At 34.4% G+C, this 23,540-nt stretch overlaps 1 protein-coding gene across 1 annotated transcript in view; it reads left to right on the forward strand.

Annotated features, from left to right (window-relative positions):
- LOC133188452 (nuclear receptor ROR-beta-like) overlaps positions 1 to 23,540 on the forward strand; it is a 119,576-nt gene that overhangs the window by 50,508 nt on the left and 45,528 nt on the right. The window contains exon 3 of the mRNA XM_061323889.1: positions 276 to 682. Coding sequence (XP_061179873.1) covers positions 276 to 682 — 407 coding nt within the window. The remainder of the gene's footprint in view (positions 1 to 275; positions 683 to 23,540) is intronic.

The following is a 23,540-nucleotide window of genomic DNA, read 5'->3' on the forward strand; positions in this document are numbered from 1 at the left end:
CCTTTTTCTCTCAGTTTATTTTGTTTTATTTCATACTTCAGTGGATCCTTTACAGTGTTATATTATACTCAGGTGACTAGTAAGGCCCTTGGGCCTCTTGTTCAAATTGATACCTATATGCAGTTACATATACATGTACTAGGTTATGTGGAATGTTGCTTAATTTATAAATTAGGGCCATGGGGATTCATTTGGCAGAGAGAACAATGTGATTCAAGTGAGTAGTGTGGGCCATTAATCTCTAATTCACTTGACATTTTTATTTGACTCTTTAGGAATTCGTCAAGGCAGGTACACTGCTACAGAGAGGGCACATGCTATTGAGGAAATTAAGCGCTACAAACGACAGAATAGCAATAGTTCATTATCACAAGACAACCAGGCAAAGAGTTCAGATCAGGGCTTGAATCACAGTAGCACCAGTGAATGTCTAGATTTATCATTACCAAAACAAGGGGAATCAGCAAATGTAGAGACTGCTGGAATTAATGGAGTTTTGTGTAACAGTTCTGAAAAGGTTACTGGTTCTAATGAAAGCTTAAAAGTTGGGAAGCTGTGGCCTCATATCGGCACTGAGATGGTCACTCTGATAGACAATGTAGTGAAGGGCTATCATGAACTCAATCCACATATTATGACGCTGACTGATGAAGAGGCAGACAAAATCATGAAGGAAGGCTATGTGAGTTTTATTGCAATTTTATTTAATAAGTTATGTGTAGCATTGAATTCAATATTTCTCTCTTTTGAATCTACATATTATACCACCCTAAACAAATGGGGGGGGGGGGGGCACCTTGTATGTCTGGTTTTCTGTCTTTCTTGCAAATCATGCCTGGCCCATATAATGAAGAAACAATGGATGCTCATTTTTTAACACAATGATTGCTTATGACATGATGATATGCTGTGACCTTGACCCAAGGCTATTATTCTGTCAAGTTCAAGGTCACTGACAGAAAAAAAGTGTTAAATTTGTGTCAGGTCCATATACCTTTCTAATGGTAAAATATTGGAAAGTCATACAAAGATTGCTTATGACCTGAAAGTGTGTAATAAGGACTTTTTATCAAGTTCAAGCCCAGATCACTTTTCAAAGATTGTTGCGTGGACCCTGAGGTCTACGCAGAAAATATGTAAGTCAAGATTGTATCATTCCTGTCCTTACCATACATGTATCTTCTGATGGAGAAATTTTGAAGCTCATACTTTAAGGTAGCTAAGTACACCTGACCCAAAAAATACCTCTTACCGGTAATATTTTTTATGCCCCGCCATAAATATGGCCGGAGCATATAGTGTTTGTCATGTCCATCTTCCGTCCTTCCATCCTTCTGTCTGTCTTTCCATCATGCTTTGCGTTTAGCTCTGTTCAAAGCCCAGTTTCAAAGAAACTATCCAAGATATTTTTATCAAACTTCATATGCTAATAGATATTGATGAGAGCTATGCAACTGCATCATCATTTTTTGACCTTGACCTTTCCTTTGACCTTGACCTCACTTTTCTTAAATTAGTGTTTAGCTTAGTTTTAAAGATACCATTCAAGATAGTGTAATCAAACTTCATATGTTGATACATACTGATGTAAGCTATTCAACTGCATCAAAATTTTTTGACCTTGACCTTTCCTTTGACCTTGACCTCACTTTTCTTAAATTAGTGTTTAGCTCAGTTTTAATGAAATCATTCAATGTAGTGTTTATATAAAACGAACACAAATGATTATTTACAATTTATTCAAATTGCCTTCTAGTAACTACTCAGCTATTATGAAATCAAAACAAACCATACATGAAAATTACACATGCAAATAATATATTTACAGTACTTAGTTATATACACTAATAACATTTATCAAACTTCATATGGTGATACAAACTGATGAGAGCTATTCAACTGCATCAATATTTTTTGACCTTGACCTTTCCTTTGACCTTGATCTTGACCTCACTTTTCTTAAATTAGTGTTTAGCTCAGTTTTAAAGAAACCATTCAATGTAGTGTTATCAAACTTCATATACTGATACATACTGATGAAAACTATTAAATTGACCTTGACCTTTCCTTTGACCTCACTTTTCTTGAATTAGTGTCAAACTTCATATGCTGATACATGCTGGTGTAATCTATTCAACTGCATCAACATTTTTTGACCTTGACCTTTCCTTTGACCTTAACTTCATTTATTGTAAAATAGTGTATAGCTCAGTTTAAATAAACCATTCAAAATATTTTTATCAAACTTAATATGCTGATATGTATTTGTGAGAACTATTCAACTGCATCAAAAACGGTTGACCTTGAACTTTCCTGTGACCTTGACCTCACTTTTCTTAAATTTGCAGTTTGCTTAATTTTAAAGAAACCATTTAAGATATATTTATGTAAGCTTATGCACTTATACATAATTTGGTGAGAATTTATCATCTGTATCCAACTTTTTAGATTTCAATTTCAATTTTTAAGAAGCTATTCAAGATATTCTCATCAAATTTCATACATTAATACAAATTTTCATGTTGCATTACTAATATACCCTCGGCAGGGCATTCATGTCCTATGGACATATTTCTAGTTGCTGAAATTTTCACATTGCACAAAGCATTGTGTAATAAATATTTAGTGGAAATATGAACTTGGCATCAAGGATTAATTACGAACCAGGGGGTAATGAGTTACCGTCCCTTTCCAGTCACTCCAAAAATCATAATACAACATATATAAATGTATTATGCAATATGCATTCAATATTTAAAATAATTTTAACAATTTTGATACTGTAAACTAATTTAAACAATAGATTGTTTGAATGGAAATATTGCATAAAAAACTTTAAATTTAACAAATTTGGCTATTTTCATGCACACAAATTTGATTATTTTTAAATTTAAAAAAAAAATTGTCCAATAGATATTTTATATTTTATCATTATGTTAAAGATTTGTTCAATACCTTTCTTCACTCAAGAAATCTTGGTCACATTGAGGGCTAAATAAAGGTACTTAATGGTTTACTACCCCTCTCAGTGTTTTCAATAAGATTTTCAATAGCAGGAAATATATTTGGAACAGCAGGAAATCAATCTAGGCGAGGGGTATGGGGGCCGAAAACGAAAATTGGCATTTTTGACTCATTTTTCTTACCTCTCAGGCCAATAAATTTTTCACATATCTGTCACTATCAATTACCAAATTTTACCTAATAAAGCCATTTAGAAAACAATTTGTACCCTTTCACTGATTTGTTATATGGACTTTTGACAGATTGATTTTTTTTTCCTGAAAACCAGGTGTCTGTAAAAACATTAAGACAACTTAAGTATGAAATTCTAGCACAGCACAGACAATGTTTGTGCTAGAATTTCATACTGAAAATGCTACATAATTAGTCCCTTTCACATTAACTGGTCAAAAAAATTATTCAAAATTAAGGAAATAATTTAATAAAAAATTTAAGAACTTTTTAACACGTAGTGACGTACAATACCCCCCAAAAATTGAAATATTCTGCAATCTTAGACTAAAATATCATAAACCTTTCAATTTATTTACTATTTTGTACAGATTGTCAGAACGAAATAATTAAGAAAATGGATACAAATACAAACTACTAGTACATAAAAAGCTTCTTAAATGTGAAATGTTACACTGTTCCTGTATTTCAAGAGAGCTAACACAAATAAACGAGAATACAAATTTACATTTTCAATTTGAGGAAATTCTGTAAGAATTAATTCCTATGTCCCACGTCTGAGTCACGATTGAAAAATTAAGACTTTAATTTGTAAGGTCTTAAAATTATATCGGTCTAGATATAAATAGTTTCTGTTGTGATAATCTTGACCTAGCTTGTGGAGTGACAGTGAATGTTAAAAAAAAACATTTATTTTCCTGTTCGACATTTTAGGCCGTAGATACCTGACGCTTGCGTCAATGAAACCCCAAATTCTCAATAATCTTGATCATATCCTGTATAACTAAAGTTAAATCGCGATCGTTGAGTTGTGAATTTTATATGAGGTTGGAATTATTCTTTAAAAATTTATTCTTAAAACTTTACTCTCGCAAGTTATAGCCTTGTTCAGTAGTTGTAGTACGTATTGGATCAAATCAAACTTCCATGAAAAAGAGCGCACTCAAGGGAAGTTACTCTATATCATGTAGATAGTCCGAATTATGGAAATCTCACAGCCGGCAAAATTTCTCGTACAGGCGGTTAATGTTGCCGGATGCCGGCTCTTATTGAAAACACTGCCCCTTCCCCTGCCCCCACCCCCTTCTTTTCCTGTCAAGAAAATAAAAATAATGATTGAAATGCAATTAAAAAAAAATCAATGCAAATTTAAAAAAAAAAACAACTGATGAAATGAGTTATAAGTACAAAACTATGTCTAATAAATGATTGATGAAAATATTAAGGGGGCTCTCTACAGTGTCAAAGCATGGTGTTCGAAACACTATTTTGGTCGGAAATGGTACCGATTTTGTCCTGAACAAATTCACTAGACACCAATAAATCACCGGGTGTAATGCAACATGCGATATTTGTTCTCTTATTGTGAACAGAATGTATCCCCTTGAAGCGACAAGAGTGGCCAATGTACCCTGTCTTTAAACATGAATTGTTGACAATATATTCATTACAACTTATTTTATTCAAAAGGGATATATTTGCAAACTTATTAAAATATGATTATAAGTAAATAAACCCACTCATATGTTTCTATAAAGTCCTAAATTGTCCACATCAAGTCTACATCAAAATGTATTCCCCAAAATGTCTATATCCTATATATAGAATTTCAGTGAACATGCATATAACTTACAGTAGTTTACAATAAATTGCCAATTTTCTACACTTATTAAACTTTGCATAACAAAATTCAGATGATGACATTACCAGTATCACTGTATACTGACAGCAAGACCCCTTGGTCTGCTATCCAGCATCAAAATTGCATTCCAATTGGTCCGCTATAGCATTCTTGGTCTAGCCATCCAACAAGACTCCTTGGCCTGGTTGCACAATAGAGGCTGAAATCTCTTTTTCTTCAATGTGGTGGCACCAATAGGTGGAGTGTTATAGGTGCTGAGAAAATTTACTACTGTACATGGGTTGGTCTAATACCAGAATGTACCATGGCTGAAAAAAAAAATTACAGCAAAATATATACAGACAAAAACAAACTAATGGCTGATTTTTTTTTTTTTTTTTTTTTTTTTGTGATGGAAAACATAGATAATATGTCCCCAATCATCTTTGAAATAAAAATAAATAACCTATACTTCACTGGCATATAAATAAATAATCTGACACCCCAAAAATTTGCCCCCCCCCCCCACCCCCCACCCCTTTGAATCAAATGTCAGTTCCCTACAGTTTGCAAAGGAAAAGATTTATATTCAATGGCATGATGAATTACAGTTTTGTCTGAAGTTTGAAATGTACATCTATATACAATGTACGAGGGGTTATCAAAAAGTTCGTGGACTAGCGTCATAAAATTAAAACCGCTTAAGATACATCAATGAATTTTTAAACATTAAATAAGCATCTTCTTTTCTATCCGTAAAATAAACTATAAATCATAAGTTTTATTTTTGAGTGAATCGTAAATGTTTTTGTAAGCAATGGCAGGTCAAGGCGGCGCAACCTCGAACATGACGTATTTTCTACCTGATGGTAACTGAGAAAAACTCTTCTAATATGAGCATTTGTCATCCGAAAAGCCCATTAATTCACTCATGTGATATGACATAATGTTTTCCTAAAAGTTGCAATTTTTACCTGATTCTATATATTCTATGAAATTTTATCGTAAATTTTACAGGGAATGTCCAAACAATATAGGGCTTAAAAATGATGTCAAAAGGGGGTAGGGTGTCATTTTACAACATTCTATAAAGTTTCAGCCCCTGGAAAACCTGACATAGACCTAGAAAATGTTTAAACAGGCTACAGAGAAATTAAATACATCCAGAGTACTTGTGTTTGAATACCAAAACAGATTTAGCAAGAAAAGAGACTCACGGTTAATGTCGATTTGTAGTCAGGGTGTCCAAAGTCAGACACTACGAAAAGTGAGGTTGATCATTGGTTGACATTGAACAACGGTAAGAAAATTATGCTGGCAAAATCAAGCGAGGATTTTTTCCTATGTATAGATTTAATATTTACAATATAAATGCACTGAAATCAGGTGTTCATAACATTGTAAAGTCATATAAACAAGACGGGTTTAAGTCTTTACTTTACTCAAGAGAATCTCATCAAAATAAGTGTATTGAGGCAGAGGGAGCGGGCATGGAGAAATAATGACGTTGTCGGACGTCATAAAAATAAACGGCGACAGCGCCGGGTGATCATATAATGCTCTTTTTATTTAATGATAATCTGGCAAATTATCAATATATTAAGCCGAAATTTTTAACACTTCTTAAACTATTGTTGTTTTATGTTGCCTACAAATTTTGTAATCAACAACTACATAATATTAATTTCATCGCATCAGTCCACGAACTTTTTGATAACCCCTCGTACATCATGTTAATATTTATTTGACTTACCAAGAGGTACTTTTGAGTTGATATCTAAACCCTCTCTATCATATCTCTTTCACACGGAAGAAGTGTTGGTAAATCCACAAATGGTACACTCCTATCAGTCACATTTAAGAGTGATGATTGATACAATAAAGTACCAAGTCCACAACGTATTTGATGTTGGAAAAAATGCAAACAATTCCCTGTGGCTGTAGCATATAATCTGGTCTTTCAAGTTCTTCAGCTCAACAACCCTTTGTCCTTCATTCCATTTGATGTCATCATGTGATTTACATCAGCCGTGTGTCTGCTTTGGAATAGGATGTAATGTTATATTGTTTCCCTGTGTTGTTGACATGTTATGTGCTCTCGTTCGCTGTAATTTGCTTGATCTACCTTTACTGTTGAGCTTTTCTGTAACTTTTCCTGGAAACTTTTCTCTGAGCACACATTGTTTACAATTGCAGTCCCATATATTGAAAGAGGGGCATTACTGGAATAAGCAGACTGAAAAATTCTGAATTTAGAATTCACATGTAATGTCATGTGATCGCTTTCCAGAGCTATGTTTAAAAGGCTATGCCAATATGCATACAGCTTTTTAGCTCACCTGAGCCAAAGGCTCATGTGAGCTTTTCTGAACAAAGAGTGTCCGATGTCCGTCTGTCGTCTGGTGTCTGTCATCTGTCGTCAGCAAACTTTTCACATTTTTGACTTCTTCTCAAGAATTAAACTTGCCACAAAGCATCATTGGGTGAAGGGGATTCAAGTTTGTTCACAGGAAGTACCGCGCCCTCTTTCAAGGGGAGATAATTAATAATTCATGAAAATTTGGTGGCATCTTTTAAAAATCTTCTCCTTAAGAACCACTGGGCAAGAAAAGATGAAACTTAAGTGAAAGCTTTATTACATACTCTAGATTCAAATTTGTTCATATCATAACCCCTGGGATAGGGCAGGGCCACAACAAGGGGTCAAAGTTTACCATAGGAATATATAAGAAATGTCTTTAAAAATCTTCTTCTTAAGAACAGCAAAGCTATGATTAGTCATATTATTACAGAAGTATCATCAGATAGTATAGATTCAAGTTTGTTCCAACCATGGCCCGTGGGGGGTAGGGCAGGGCCACAACAAGGGGGTCAAAGTTTACCAAAGAAATATATAGGAAATATCTTTAAAAATCTTCTTTTCAATAACAGATGAGCTATTATTTAAAACATATTAATATGTAAGTATCCTCAGGTAGTGTTGATTAAAGAATGTTCCAATCATGACCCCTGGGGGTAGGGCAGGACCACAACAGGGGGGTCAAAGTCTACCATAGGAATATATAGGAAATATCTTTAAAAATCTTCTTCTCAAGAACAGCTAAGCCAGTATTAGACATATTAATACAGAAGTATCCTCAGGTAGTGTAGATTCAAGTTTGTTCAAATCAAAACCCCTGAGGGTTGGGCGGGGCCACAACAGTGGGTCAAAGTTTACATATGAATATATAGATGTAATGGTTAAAGGGCATTGGAGTAAGAAGCATTGAAGACTTCAAATAGTGGAATGACCTGACAACCCTTGGAATGGACTAGCCTAAGGGTATATAAATGCAAAGCTTTTGGAAAGTCAGGCATTCAGAAGATAGATGTAGAAGTTGGATGATGAATCAGCAATAAAGAAGTTAAGGTATTCCATCCTGATAACAAAAGATTCAATGAAACTGAATACATAACAGATGTGTAGGTGTTGAATACTCAGTAAATTCAGACATAATTCCCATTTATTACTATTAGCATGTAAGGGTTGGATGTGTCCTAATTTATGACCTTGAATTTTGGTAAGAGTTATCTCCCTCTGTTTTTAATCAATAAAAAAAATCAGTTTTTTAAATTCTTACCTTCAAAAAGAAAAATCATTTTCAATTGTCATTTTATTTCTTATGTGTTTTAGTGCATTTTTTCACTACAGTATATATTGATATTCTTATCATTTGAATTTTTATTTTTAAAAAATTGCTCCATAGACTTCAATGCAATCTTTTAAGTACTTAAGTTCTGGGTGTAGTAAATCTGAAGAAGATTGAGACAACTGGTTCTTATCTATCAATGGGAACCTAGGGGAGAAACACGGTGCAAGTAGTACCTTACCCAGTCCCCATCTCTAGATGAAAGAGAAAATTTAAGTACTATGTGATATACCCTCAGACATAGCTGTCCAATCATTAACTCAGACAGAGTAAAAGGAAAACCTATATATCCCTTGTAAGAACCTGATTATACACATTACATAGGAAATATCTTTGAAATCTTCTTCTCAAGAACAACTAAGCCATTATTAGTCATATATATACAGAAGCAACCTTAGGTATTGTAGAATCAAGTTTGTTCAAATCATGATCCCCCAGGGGTTGGGGCACAACAGAGGGTCAAAGTTTTGCATAAGATTATATAGGAATCATCTTGAAAAAATCTGCTGTTCAAGAACAGCAAAGCCATGATTAGTCATATTATAGGAAAATGCACAGGTAGTGTAGATTCAAATTTGTTCAAATTTACGGTGGGTAGGTTGGGGCCACAGTGACCAATCAGAGTTTTACATAGGAATACATAGGAAAAATAATCTTTAAAATTCTTCTGTTTAAGAACAGCAAAGCCATGATTAGTAATATTGACATAGAAACGTCCTGAGGTAATGTAAATTTAAGTTTGCCCCCCCCCCCTTAAAACTTTTTTTAATATACTGATTTCTGCTTCTTCCTAGCCAGTTTGCTCAGGTGAGTGATATGGCCCATGGGCCTCTTGTTTAGATTTTCTGAGCCAAAGGTTCAAAGAGCTAAATGCTATGGCCATTTGTGCGGTGTGCATAAACTTTTTAGAATATGGGCCATAACTCAACAACCCCTTGGCCAATTATTGTCAAATTTGTCACAGGGTGTCCTTGGCTTAAGGGCTCCCGTTTATACTAAAACTAAGGTTGTGACCCTTAAACAAGGGGAGATAATTAGGTAAATAAAACCAAAAGTACTGGTTGCGAAAAAAATTTTCTTCTCAAGAACCACTGGGCAGATTATCACCAAACTTACACAAAAGGATGAGGATATGTTGTAGATTGAAATTTGCACGAGGAATCGCCCTGGGGCAAAGGGTGTGGTCTCAAGGTCACTTCAAAGTTGACCAAAAATTACATTCTATTAAAATGTTGATATTTTGCTTACTATAAGGACTAGGATCATCAAATCCTGTCAGTTGATGCATCTAAGGACCTCATATCATGTTGACTCAAAAGTAGGTCACGGTGGCCTTTTTAAATTTTTCTTTTTCAAAATGATTTAGAGGCATACATGTATTTTGAACAATTTAAGGCCTATGATCATCAAACTTTGTCAGTTGATGCATCTTGGGTCCTCAAAGTATGTCAACTAAAAAGAAGGTCACCTTGACCCACTTTTTGAATTTTATGGCTAATCTTTTTCAAAACATTTAAGGTAATTAATTTGAATACTGAGAGGTTTAGAATCGTTAAATCTTGTAAGATGATGCATCTTGGGGCCATAAAACATATTTATTATAAAGTAGGTTACAGTGACCTACTTTTTGAACTTTGCAGGCATTTGATTTCAAAGCATTTGAGAGGCATATTTTGGACATTTTAAGGCCTATGATCATAAAACTTTGTAAGTTGATGCATCTTGGGTCCTTAAGAAACATCAACTGAAAAGTAGGTCAGCATGACCTACTTTTGAAATTTTATGGCTATATTTAAGTATTATGGGTACTATTTGGCTTAGTATCATCAAACTTTGTCAGTTGATCCATCTTGGGTCTTCGGAGTAAGTTGACTGAAAAGTAGGTCACCATGACCTACTTTTGAAAATTTATGGCTTTAATGAAATATTTTAGGTACTATATAATTGGCTTAGAATCATCCAACTTTGTCAGTTGATGCATCTTGGGTCCTCGGAGTATGACAACTGAAAAGTAGGTCACCTTAACCTACTTTTGAAATTTTATTGCTATATTTTAATATTTTTAGGTACTAATTGGCTTAGAATCACTAAACTTTGTCAGTTGATGTAACTTGGGTCCGCAGAGTTAGTCAACTGAAAAGGACGTCACTGTGACCTACCATATTTTTGAAATTTTATGGCTTTATTTAAATATATCAGGTACTGATTGGCTTAGAATCATCAAACTTTGTCAGTTGATGCATCTTTGGTCCTTGGAGTATGTCGCCTTAAATGTAGGTCACTCTGACCTACTTTTGGAATTTTATGGCTATATTTAAATATTTTTGAGTACTAATTTGCTTAGAATCATCAAACTTAGTTGATGCATCTTGGGTCCTCAGAGAATGATGATGATAAGTAGGTCACCATGACCTACTCTCAGGTACTAATCTTGGGTTCTCAGAGTGTTTTATCTAAAATGTAGGTCATGATGACCTACCTTTGGAATTTCAAGGCTTTACTTAAATATACAGGATATATACTTAGAGGCTTTGAATAGAAGTGATAGGTTGTACAGTTTATCAGAAGAGCGATTCAAGGCCCTTGGGCCTCTTGTAAAGAGTCAATGCCAATAAACATAGAGCTTTAGGTGGAAAGTGAACAATCATAGTAATGTGAAATCATTACCATAAGGCTTAAATGCAAAATTAACAGAGCATTTTTGAAAAACATTATGATTTACTGGTGCTCAAAAATTGATGTTCTTGACAACAGCTCATTTAGAGTAGAAAAAAAGTTCATCATAGGAATATATAGGAGAAGTGTTTAAAAATCTTTTTCCCAAGAACAGCAAAGCCATGATTAGTCATATGTAGATCGAAGCATCTGCAGGTTGTGTACATTGAAGTTTGTTCAAATCATGGGAGTTAGGTGGGGCTCCACTGGGCAATCAAAGTTTAAACTAGGAATATGTAGGAAAAAGTCAACAACAGCAAATTCATGATTAGTCATATTTATATGGAATCATCCTAAGGTAGATTAGATTCAAGTGTGTGTAAATCTTGACCCCATGAGGTAGGGTGGGGTCATAAAAAGTGATCGAAGTTTTAAAAAGTGATCAAAGTTTTGTATAAGAATATGCAGGGGAAAAAAATCTGCTGATGACTAACAGAAGGGCCTTAGTTACTAAGTGTTGTGGCTTATGGGCCTTTTCTGTTATAAATCATCAATGGGCAAAGAGGGACAAAAATTATTAATTTCATGTTCTCCGTCCCATGGGGCCTGAGATATGGGACCAAAACCTTCAAAATTAATGCAATTTTCAAAAAATTTTCTTTAATACTCATAGACATCAAGCAATCCAACTGTTGACATGATTATAACAAGCAATGAACCCTATACCAACATTGTAAAATTCATGGCCCCTGGGTCAGGGGTTCTGGTGTTAGGATGGGGATGATACAGTGAAAGTGCAAAAATTCTTTGAAAATCTTCTTCATTGCTCCTGAGTAAGTAAACAAACTCTGTGCATGGCTATGATGACAGAGAATGCCTCTTCCGGAATTGTGAAATTCATGGCCTGTGGGGTTCTGCTGTAAGGGTAGGGTTCTATTGATTGTATTGTGAAAATGCATTATTTCTTTACAAATTCTTTTTCTGCTCCTGGGTATTAATCAGAAAGACTAAGTGCATTGTTATGATAAACAGGGTTAAACACATTTGTTCATTTATTATACCCCACGCAACAAGTTGCGGGGGTATAATGTTTTTGACCCGTCCGTCAGTCAGTCAGTCCGTCAGTCCTGTTTTTTTGTCAGCGCAACTTCATAAACCGCTGCACAGAATTTCATCAAACTTTGCAGATATTTAGGACACAATGTGTAGATGTGCATATTACCAGGAAATTCCAATTCCTTTATTTTTTTCTGGGAATTTTGGCACTTTTCAACTTAGATTTTTGGCCATATCTTGAATATAGATGTGACCACCGATCTGGGAGGGTAGGGGTCCACTTGGAATGAGTAGTGCACCCTACTGCACACACATGCAGACCTGGCCTCAACACTCGGTCACTCAGTAACCATTAGACATGGTTACTGTCCTTGACCTAGATCCGTCAAGGATTAAGACATAAGATAATTCGTTTTCCAGTCTTTATTACAGGAATATGTACATATACACATATGTCAAACTGGGTCTGCTAGCTGCCTGCTCTAGTCCTGACTCCTTACTCTCTTACTGCTAAAACTACTACTCTTGATGCCACACTACTACTACTGAGATTATCTCTTTGTTCATTAGATAAAGTATAATCTTTGCCTTAAGGGGAATTGAGTGATTATTTAATTTACTCAGGATTGTTTGACATCTTTACAATAGAGTGATGTGGACAGGTAAAGTGTTAATAACTGTGACACCTATACTGTCTTCAGGGTAATACTTAATTAAAGATAATTGCACAGGGGATTAACTAAATTGACTTCAAAGACTAGATAACAATGTACTAGACATATATACAACTTACAAGCCATCTGCTTAACTTTGAAATATATGGCATCTTTGTATCAATTAAATATTAGAAATGAATGAAATAGAAAACTAAAGTATAAAATAAAAATGTAAATCTTGTAATATTAAAATATATAAAATTATAAATTATGTAAGACCCCTAACTCTTTGGTTAGTGGCTATATAGAGATGAACGGTTTGTCAGCGCAACTCCTCATAAACTGCTGCACAGAATTTGGTCAAACTTTGCAGATATTTAGTGCACAATGTGTAGATGTGCTTATTACCAGGAAATTCTGATTCCTTTATTTTTTCTGGGAATTTTGGCACTTTACAACTTAGATTTTTGGCCTATCTTGAATATAGAGATGAACAGTTTGTCAGTGCAACTCCTCTTAAACCGCTGCACAGAATTTGTTCAAACTTTGCAGATATTTAGGACACAATGTGTAGATGTGCATATTACCAGGAAATTCTGATTCCTTTATTTTTTCTGGGAATTTCGGCACTTTTCAACTTAGATTTTTGGCCTATCTTGAATATAGAGATGAACAGTTTGTCAGTGCAACTCCTCTTAAACTGCTACACAGAATTTAATCAAACTTTGCAGATATTTAGGACATAATGTGTAGATGTGCATATTACCAGGAAATTCTGATTCCTTTATTTTTCTGGGAATTTCGGCACTTTTCAACTTAGATTTTTGGCCTATCTTGAATATAGAGATGAACAGTTTGTCAGCGCAACTCCTCTTAAACCGCTGCACAGAATTTGCAAAAACCCCTGCACAGAATTTGGTCAAACTTTGCAAATATTTATGCAAATATTAAGTTCAGAGTGGGTAGATGTGCATATTTTCAGGAAATTCCGACTCCATTATTTTTGCCCTAAGAGTTTTGCCTATTATTGAAGAAACTTTCCAGCTAGGTAACAAGGAAATCCAATGGAATCAGCTTTTGTAATGAAATTTTATGTGAAATATTTTATGACCTTAGAAGACCCCTATTGATTTTGAGATCAAAATATTGATAATTTAACACACACACACACACAAATCTTGGATAGTTCTCAAACTCCCCCCCCCCCCTCCTCAAATTGGTGCTTTGCCTTAAATAATTTCATAAGTATAGTATATAAACAAATTCATATGGCTACATCATAATTTTGTTTCCATCAATTATTTAAATGTGTAAATTGTCATGTGTTGGACATGGACTTACACTCATTAACAAATCGAAATCACTGAGGAATTTAAATAACAGTTTGTCAGCATAACTCCTGCTCTGAATTTCCTGAAACTTTGTAGGTATTTCAGACATAATGTATAGATTTGTATATTACCAAGAAATTTTGATTCCATTATTTATCTAGAAACTTCAGCCCAATTAAATTTGTAACATACAAAGATTTGAATGTCCTTATATGCAAAAAAGTTTTGATGTTATGATTTTTTGCAAGTAATGCCCCTTTTTGAATTATACTGTGTATTTAAAATGCACATGTTGCATTGTCAAGTTTTGGGGGAGTGTGGGGTATGTGAGCTTGCTCACTTTTTCTTTCATTACAGTAAAACTTGTTTAGTACGAACACGGATATAGCGAAGTTTTCTTGGATCCCCAGCTATATAAATTTTACTTATTCCTTAAACGGATATAACGAAGTAATTTCACAGGTCCCAATGACTTCATTATGACCGAGTTTTACTGTATATAGTGTAAATACACAAACTCTTTAAAAATTTTCTCTGCCCCTGGGTATATAGCAGACAAACTAATTGCATTGTTGTAATGAGCAAGCATGCCTCTTCAAAATTGAAATTCAAGGCACCTTGATCAGGGGTCCTGGTATTAGGGTTGGGCTCCATTGATTATTTACTAAAAATTTATTAATTCTTTGAATATCTTTTCTGCCCTGTGGTATTTAGCAGATAAACTAACTGCATACTTATGATGAACAAAGTTGCCTTTTCCAAAATTGTGAAATTCATGGTCCCTGGTTCAAGGGTTCTGGAGTTAAGGCAGGATTGTATTGATTATAAGAGCAAGCACAGCGAGCGGCGCAAAGCGCTGCTCATCACTGCGAGCTCTAACTACAATGCCTGGGCGAAGAGCAAATTTGGACTACTGCACATTCATTTAATAGAATTTTTTTCAGCAGTAATTCTGGACCCACAATGCATCGTTTGTTTAAGCTACGTTCTCGTGAGAATAACAACAACAGTTTAACTGAATAATAAACTCGCCTTGATTTAATGGATATATTGCAGATAAATAGTAAATGAAACGTTCTACATTAAAGTCAACAATATTCAGGCTTCGGTTTGGTAATGCAACTTAAATACGAAGTCATGTGACGTCAGAGTCCAGACGCACCAAATGTCATGTGCAGTTTGACATACGAGCCCGATCTAAATTAAACCTGAATAAATATCTGCGCTCGCCCTAATGGTTGCACCATCAACATATTAGTGAAAATGCATTGATGCTTTGAAAATCTTCTCTGCTTATGGGCATCTAGGCAGCAGAATTCAAAGTTATAATGAGCCAGGGTATTTTTTACCAGGTTTCAGGGCTCGACATTAACGCTTATCTGGTACCAGTGAAATAAATTACGGACAAGTGAATATTGTTGGGCACTTGTCCGATTGGACAAGTGCATTTTGATTTAAAGAAGTCTTCAAATGATAAAAAGAACAACTGATGAAAGTTCATCTGATTCGGTAAAGACGGAAGCAGTACATAAAAACAGAACTTCGATCCCGATATGGATCGCTATGTAATTGAGTTCACACTCGATCGGGATCGAAGTTCACTAATTGCATACTACTGCAAAGGTAGCTAAACACAGTTTCGTATAAAATCCAGGGGTTTTTTTTCTCGGAGAAAAGCATGATGGGTAGGGATTTCCCTGCTATTTTTATGCAGTGTACATGAAAATTGCAACTTTTTTTTTTATTTTTGTTTGCATAAAGTAGAGTCTTATCTTAAGATTAAATGAAAAAAGTATACAAATATTTTTTGAGAATTAATTTTTGTGTGACTTTTTAAACGGTGGCTATTTATAGCCACAGGCTATTGCTGCTGCTTTTGGGCTATAAATAACAACGGTGTAAAATCACAGGGACCCTAGCAGCAATTTTTGCAGAGTCAAAATAATGAAAATAGGGTTGATTCGATGTTTGAAAATAAAATGCACATAGTTAACAAATACTCTCAAGTTATTTCAAAGACATTTTGTTAAGGGCACAATGCTTAATTCCTGATATTTGCCGTTATAGATATTTCTCGTTTCATGAATATTCATTAAATTATGCCGACCTACAACTAATTCGTACACATACCGACTCGTATATTTGTATGCAAACTACAGAAGTCACACGGCTTTTTTTAACGTTGTGTTAATGTAAAATTTAAATAATATTTATTAATAGTCAGAATATTTAAGGGAAAAAATATTTGAGAATAATGGTTTCACATTTTAACTTTGAAATCAAATAAATTATAATTGCTAAACACATGCACGGTGGTTTCTTAGTTACATGTATGCGACAAACGGTAATTATGAGACGTTCCCAATTTGATACTCCCTAATTATGAGATACTCCATGCTAGGAAAACGTCGATCTCCAAATTTCTCCAATTCCAAAAGTACAACATGATTCGAGGACTGCACATTCTGTGTTCTGGAATTGCATGTTTTATAAATGTTTTATTTGAGACGTTTTGTGGAATTTTTATACAATAAAACTTTTAAAGTTAACTGTAATTTTACGATGTCTTTTGATTGTTTGAATTTCTAATATCTGTTGATGATAATATATTAGAAATATGTATATATTTTCGGAAAGAAAAGAAAAGATCATGACATCTTATCGATAATCAGTTAATAAAAGGGTTGTTGGAGGCAGATACGATGCCATAGAATTTGCAAAGTTTATTATGATTCTATCTAAAAAAAATAATAAGCCATTGCCTAACTATCTCGGACACAAAAACTACTGAACGAATGCTAATTTATCAAAGTTATAATTAAAAAGACTGTGACGGACAAAAGTTAACAATGTATTTCATTCGTATTTTAAAATTCTATCATGCCCCGAATGAAATTTACCTTTTAAAAAGTGTAAGAAAAAATGTACTAAAATACACGTGCATGAAATATTAGTATTTTCTTGCGAATTCAGTGGGCTTAATTTAGGTCAGTCTTCTCCTCCGTGTGTTCACAAATTAAATTTCTTATTGTGCAATGACTAGCAGCAATGAGCAGGGTCAGTGCGTATTAAGATTACATATGAGAAATAGCATTGTCACAAACCACGGCCAAAATATACGATCTTTTCCCATTCTGAAGAGAGCTATATGCAGACTCCGAACCGTGGCTTGAGACGATGGAGAAATGGAGGTTGACAAATATTTTGGTTTTTTTTGTTCTTCTTTTTTTTTTCTTTTCGAACATATATCAAACAAAGAAGTAAGACTTCTGTACAATTCCTGAAGTCTTTCAAGCTTTTAGAAATAAGTTAATTACAGCCAGGGAATTTAGCAAAGATGGGAATCCAAGGATAAAGTCTATTTCGTTATCTTTCTGCACGTGATTTATGTCGCACATTGTACAGTACATGGCCAAAAGTGATTCATCATTTCCCTTTTTTACCATATACTTTATGAAAAGTAAGTTTTTGTTAAAAAATATTGTGGGTTCAATTCTACTCAAAAATTTCAAAAACTTTTCCAATAAGTTACAAAAATTTGTTCATATTTTCTTTTTTTGGGGGGGGGGGGGTGCAAAATTTGATTATTGATCACTGAGTAAAGATTTGAAATTATAAAGTCAAAATTTCTAACTTCAAAACACCACGATTTCATTACACATTTTGGTAAAACATGCATCTTAGAATAAAAATGTTCGGTCACTACATGATTATATTAGGAACCTTGATTCCCTTATGATTTAACATTTAGAGTAAACTGACATGTTTGACATGTTTTAAGCATTAATTTATGTGGAAAAATACTAAACATCCCAAAATCCATTATTTGAATATATAATTTCAATCTGTCCATCATCCTTAAATATGTTTTCATTTTTAAATTTGCAATTATGACTGTACACCACAATAGTACATATAGAAAAAAAAACTGAAATGATTGTTTTGAAAAGTTTTGCTTCTGGCATTTCAGGATAGTTTTTTTTTAGGTCACCTGAGTCACTCAGGTGACCTATTGCTATCTGTTTTCGTCCGTCGTCGTCAGTCGTCCGTCGGTCATAAACTTTTGAACATTTTCAGCTTCTTCTCTTGAACTACAGAACCAATTTCAACCAATTTTGGCATATAGCATGGTGAAGGGGTACAATAATTATGAATTTCATGGTCCCTGCCCCCCTGGGGCCTGAGGGGTGGGGCTAAAACCATCAAAATTAGTGCTATCTTTAAAAATCTTCTTCTTTACTCCTGGACATCAAGCAGTCAAACTGTTGGCATGATTGTGAAAAGCATTGAGCCCTCTACCAAATTTGTGAAATTCATGGCCCCAGGGTCAGGGGTTCTGGTGCTAATGCGGGGCTATATAGATCATATTGTGAAAGTTCATTATTTCTTTGAAAATCTTCTTCTCTACTCCTGGGTATTATTTAAACAAATTAAATACATAGTTATGATAAGCAAGAGTAATACTACCAAAATTGTGAAATTCATAGCCCCAGGGTCAGGGGTTCTGGTGCTTGGGTGGAGCTATATAGATCATAAAGTGAAAGTGCATTATTTCTTTGAAAATCTTCTTCTCTACTCCTGGGTATTATTTAAACAAATTAAATACATAGTTATGATAAGCAAGAGTGCCTCTTGGAAAATTGTGAAATTCATGGCCCAAGGATCAGGGGTTCTGGTGTTAGGGTGGGGCTATATAGATCCTATAGTGAAGGTGAATTATTTCTTTGAAAATCTTCTTCTCTACTCTTGGGTATTATTTAAACAAATTAAATACATAGTTATGATAAGCAAGAGTGACTCTACCAAAATGGTGAAATTCATAGCCCCAGGGTCAAGAGTTCAGGCTCCGGGGCCATAAAACTTAGACGAGCTCACTTTTGATCTCAGTCTCACTTTTACTAAAGGAATGTATAAGGGAAAAGTGAGACTGAGATCAAAAGTGAGATCATCTAAGTTTTATGGCCCCGGAGCCTGGTGCTAGGGTGGAGCTATATAGATCCTATTGTGGAAGTGCATTATTTCTTTGAAAATCTCTTTCTCTGCCCCTGGGTATTATTTTAACAAATTAAGACATTGTTATGATACGCAAGGATGCTTCTTCCAAAATTATGAATTTCATGGCCCCAGGGTGAAGGGTTCTGGTGAAGGGGGGGGGGGGGGGGGCTCTATTGATTATATAGTGAAAAAGCAAAATTTCTTTGAAAATATTCTTTTCTGCTCCTGGATAAAAAGCAAAGAAGCTAAGTGTATAGTTATGATGAGCAAGAGTGCTTCTTCCAGAGTAGTGAATTGCATGACCCCTGGGTCAGATGTGCTGGTGTAAGGGTGGGGCTCTTGATAATATAGTGAAAATGCATAAATTCTATTAAATAATCCTGTCTACTCTTAGTGTTAAGCAGATAAATAAAGTGATTACTTATGATGAGCAAATTTCTGGTCCCAGGGTGAGAGGATCTGGTGTTTCTCACTGGGGGGGGGCTCTATTGATAATATAGTGAATCTGTAATAAAAATGCATTATTTCTTTAAAAATCTTCTCTGCACCTGGGCATATCAGAGGCAAAAGAGTAAAAGTTTTAATACGGAAGAGTATTTTTACCAGATTTTTGAACATCTGGACCATTTGGTCAAGTGTTCTGGTCCTGGCCAGGGCTCTATTAATTTGTATTCTACTGAGAGGAGTTATTCCCGTTTGCCATTTACTTTTGATAATTAATCACTGTAAATAATGTACTTGAAAGGTTAATAGAATAAGAGAATTTTGCAATGAAATATATGGAGATAACGAACAGTATTCAAGCTCAAAAGTCCATTATACAATACAAAATAGGAGCAGAGTAAACACGGACCTCCAAACATCAGAGGTGGGATCAGGTGCCATGGAGGAGTGAGCATCCCCTGCCGACCGGTCACACCCGCCGTGTGCTCCTTGTCATGATCGGGAAATAATGGAAAAATCCGTTGACAATTCAGTGTGTAAATAATGGTCTAACAATTAGTGTGAAAAATGTCAGTCAGCATTTGACTCAATGATAAATTGTATTTGCTGACAAGGTCATTGTATCGACCATAGAACTTACGAAATGATGACTTTAAACGAGACAGCTGATATTCTTGTTTTATCAACTTATTTGTCAATAATTTACCTCGTTTTAGAAATTGTGCATACGTAGAGCATGCTCTTGGGTATCGAATCAACTGAGAGATATATACCCCGTATGCAGGTGATGAAGGTATATTGCTGCATAAGTAAGGGAAGTTGACGATTGAAAAGTTAAAGTCATCACGTTTATCATAAAGCTTGGTTGTTAGATTACCATTAACATCTTTTTCAAGTAAAATATCCAAATATGAAACAGATGTGTCAGACTCTGTGGTATCTTTTATCTCAAGTTCACCAGGATATATCGTATCGACATAAGAATGAAAATAGCCATTGTTAATTGACAATACGTCGTTGATATATCTAAATGTCGAGTTGAACGCCACAGCAAGTGTTTTCTTCTTTTCACGTACAAGATTTTGGACAAATTCTGCTTCATATGAATACAAAAAAAGGTCTGCTAATAACGGGGCGCAATTGGTACCCATAGAAATTTCAATAGATTGTTGGAAGACCTGGTCTCCAAAAACCACATAGATTTTGTCAATCAGAAACTCAAGCATCTTTTTAATGTCAACTTCAGAGTACTTGTGTGTACAATCAGAATGTTTTTTAACAAAATAATTTTGCAAATGACCAATGACAAGGTAAGTATATTTACGAGTTCCATTTTTATTGAAAAAGCAGCTGTCAATGATATAAAAAAAAGCCTGGACTTTAATTTATCGTGGGGAATGGTTGTGTATAAAGTTGAAAAGTCGTAAGTTTTTAAGCTGTTGATTTTTGTAAAATCTTGTGATTTCAAATTTTCCAAAAGTTCCTTTGAATTTTTAAGAATTTTTATTGTATAATACAAAAAGTACTTTCGTAGTTTTAATGATCAGGTATACTTGTAAGTAATAGATAAATAAAAATGAGACAAAAATAACTTGTCTTTTAAAATGTTCATCAAAGACCAAGAGAAGCCAATGTAAGAGATTTCAACAGGAATTAAAATAGTACTGGACTAATTATTTTGTTGATCCTGATCACCCTATTTTTCTTGCTTTTGGGCAACAAAGCTTCACCTTTCAGTTTATTTTATACTCTATGGATCCTCTAAATTGTTGTATTATACAAAGGTGACCGTTAAGGCCCTTGGGCCTCTTGTTTTAATTCAATCCTTATTTTATAATAAACCTAATGTAGAAAAATTCATGCAATAAATTAACAACTCCAATTAATACATGTCCTTATACTACAGAAATATAAATTTACTTATTAAAAAACATGTATCGTGAAAAATTGCAATAAACTTTCATAATTTCCATCATTTTACAGATTTATATATTTTAACTCATTCAATGCCAGTCGCCATGTGGCGCAGTGGTTAGCGTTTGCTCTAGAGTCGCAAACATGAAGGAGTCGATCCTTACGTGGTGAGTTCGAATCCCACTGCGGAACGTGGAGACAGTTAAACTGAGGTCCCGTGTCACAGTAAGTGCTGGTCAGAAAAAGATTTTTCACTACTCAATGGCCTGGAGTGCTGAATATAGATCTAAACTTGCAGCCCGTCAACGGCAATAGTGATGTCTCAATATGAGTGAAAAATTCTCGAGAGGGACATTAAACAAACAAAATCATTCATGCCACCGTCTATCAGTACTTACAGTACTTTGATTAATAGTGGGAGATAACTCTAAAAACACCCATTTTTCAAATGTGCAGAATAGCATGATTGGAGTAGCAGGTAAATTAGCTCTTTAAAAAGCTGGAAAATTACCCTAAAAGTACAACAAAAAGAAACCTAAGGACTTGTTCTGTGAAATGCATAGCACTTTTATCTTCTGATTTCTGCACTGTTTGTGATCAAGGGAGCTAAAAATGCATAGGTGTACTACAATTAGACACATAAACCTTCCCATTTCCCTCATGTTTCATGTGTCAAATACACCTCATTAGTAAGTGATAAATGCAATGTATATATATATTTATAAAAATCACCATTTTATCTTTCTATTGATATATAGATGTCTATGTAACAAGTCTTCATATTATTTCTTTATGGAGGTCACTTTAGCATGTCCCTCATTTAGTAACGTCATGATAACGTCATACATAAAACTGTGTTTTGCACCCAAAAGTATGAAACTTCGAGTTACGAAGTTTAGATTCTGTTGGATGTTGACAGCTTCATTTGTGAACATTTATGTTGTTGCCAGAATAGAAAGTGTAGATAAAATTTTGTTTTTATGTGTTTTTTTGTATTTATCAATAAAATCACAAATCAAGCACATGTAATGGATTTTATTTTAGTTTTCAAGTTGACAGTATTGTATCTTTAATACTTTATTGAACAATTTTCGGACAAGTGAAGTTGAAGTTCGGACTAGTAAATGTCTTGGTCAGTTGTCCAAATGGACAAGTATGGAAAAAAGTTTATATCGAGCCCTGGGTTTTAGAAATTCTGGACGACCATGTCAAGTGTTCTGGTGCTGGGCAGGGCTCTATCAATTTTGTATGGAAATGTGTATTCTATTGAGAGAATTTATCCCCCTTTGCTTTTCACCTTTCAAAATAATCACTGTTATTAATGTAATTGGTAGGTCATTTGAATAAGAAGATTTTACAAGAATTTTTAATGTGTAATACAAAGAGTTACTTTTTAATAGTCAGTAAGACTTGTAAATAAATAACTTGTGGATAAATAAAAATGAGACAAAAATACCATATCTTTACACTGTATATTTTTAAAGGATCAAAAGATGTCAGTGTGAAAGGGGATGAGATAGAATAACTATATGTGCTGAAGAACTATTGTTAGCTCACCTGAGCTGAAAGCTCAAGTGAGCTTTTTTGATCACCTGTTGTCCGTCATCCATCCATCCGTCTGTCCGTCCGCCTGTAAACTTTTCACATTTTCAACTTCTCTTCAAGAACCACTGGGCCAATTTTAACCAAAATTGACACAAAGCATCCTTGGGTGAAGGGAAAATTAAATTATAAAGTGCCAAGCCCCCTAACAAGGGGAGATAATCAAGAAAAGACAAATATAGGGTGGGCTCATTAAAAATTCTTCTCAAAAACCACCATGCCAAAAAAGGGAATCTTATTTGAAAGCATCCTGGGGTAGTGTAGATTCTTAATTGGTCAAATCATGACCCCCCAGGGGTAGGGTGGGGCCACAATACTGAATTCCAAGTTTTACATCAAGATATATAGGAAAAATTGTTACAAATCTTTTTTCTCAACAACC

This window comes from Saccostrea echinata, unplaced genomic scaffold (genome assembly GCF_033153115.1).
Source record: "Saccostrea echinata isolate AGI-Se365-2 ecotype Australia unplaced genomic scaffold, CSIRO_AGI_Sech_v1 ptg000016l, whole genome shotgun sequence".
NCBI classification, from domain to species: Eukaryota; Metazoa; Mollusca; class Bivalvia; order Ostreida; family Ostreidae; genus Saccostrea; species Saccostrea echinata.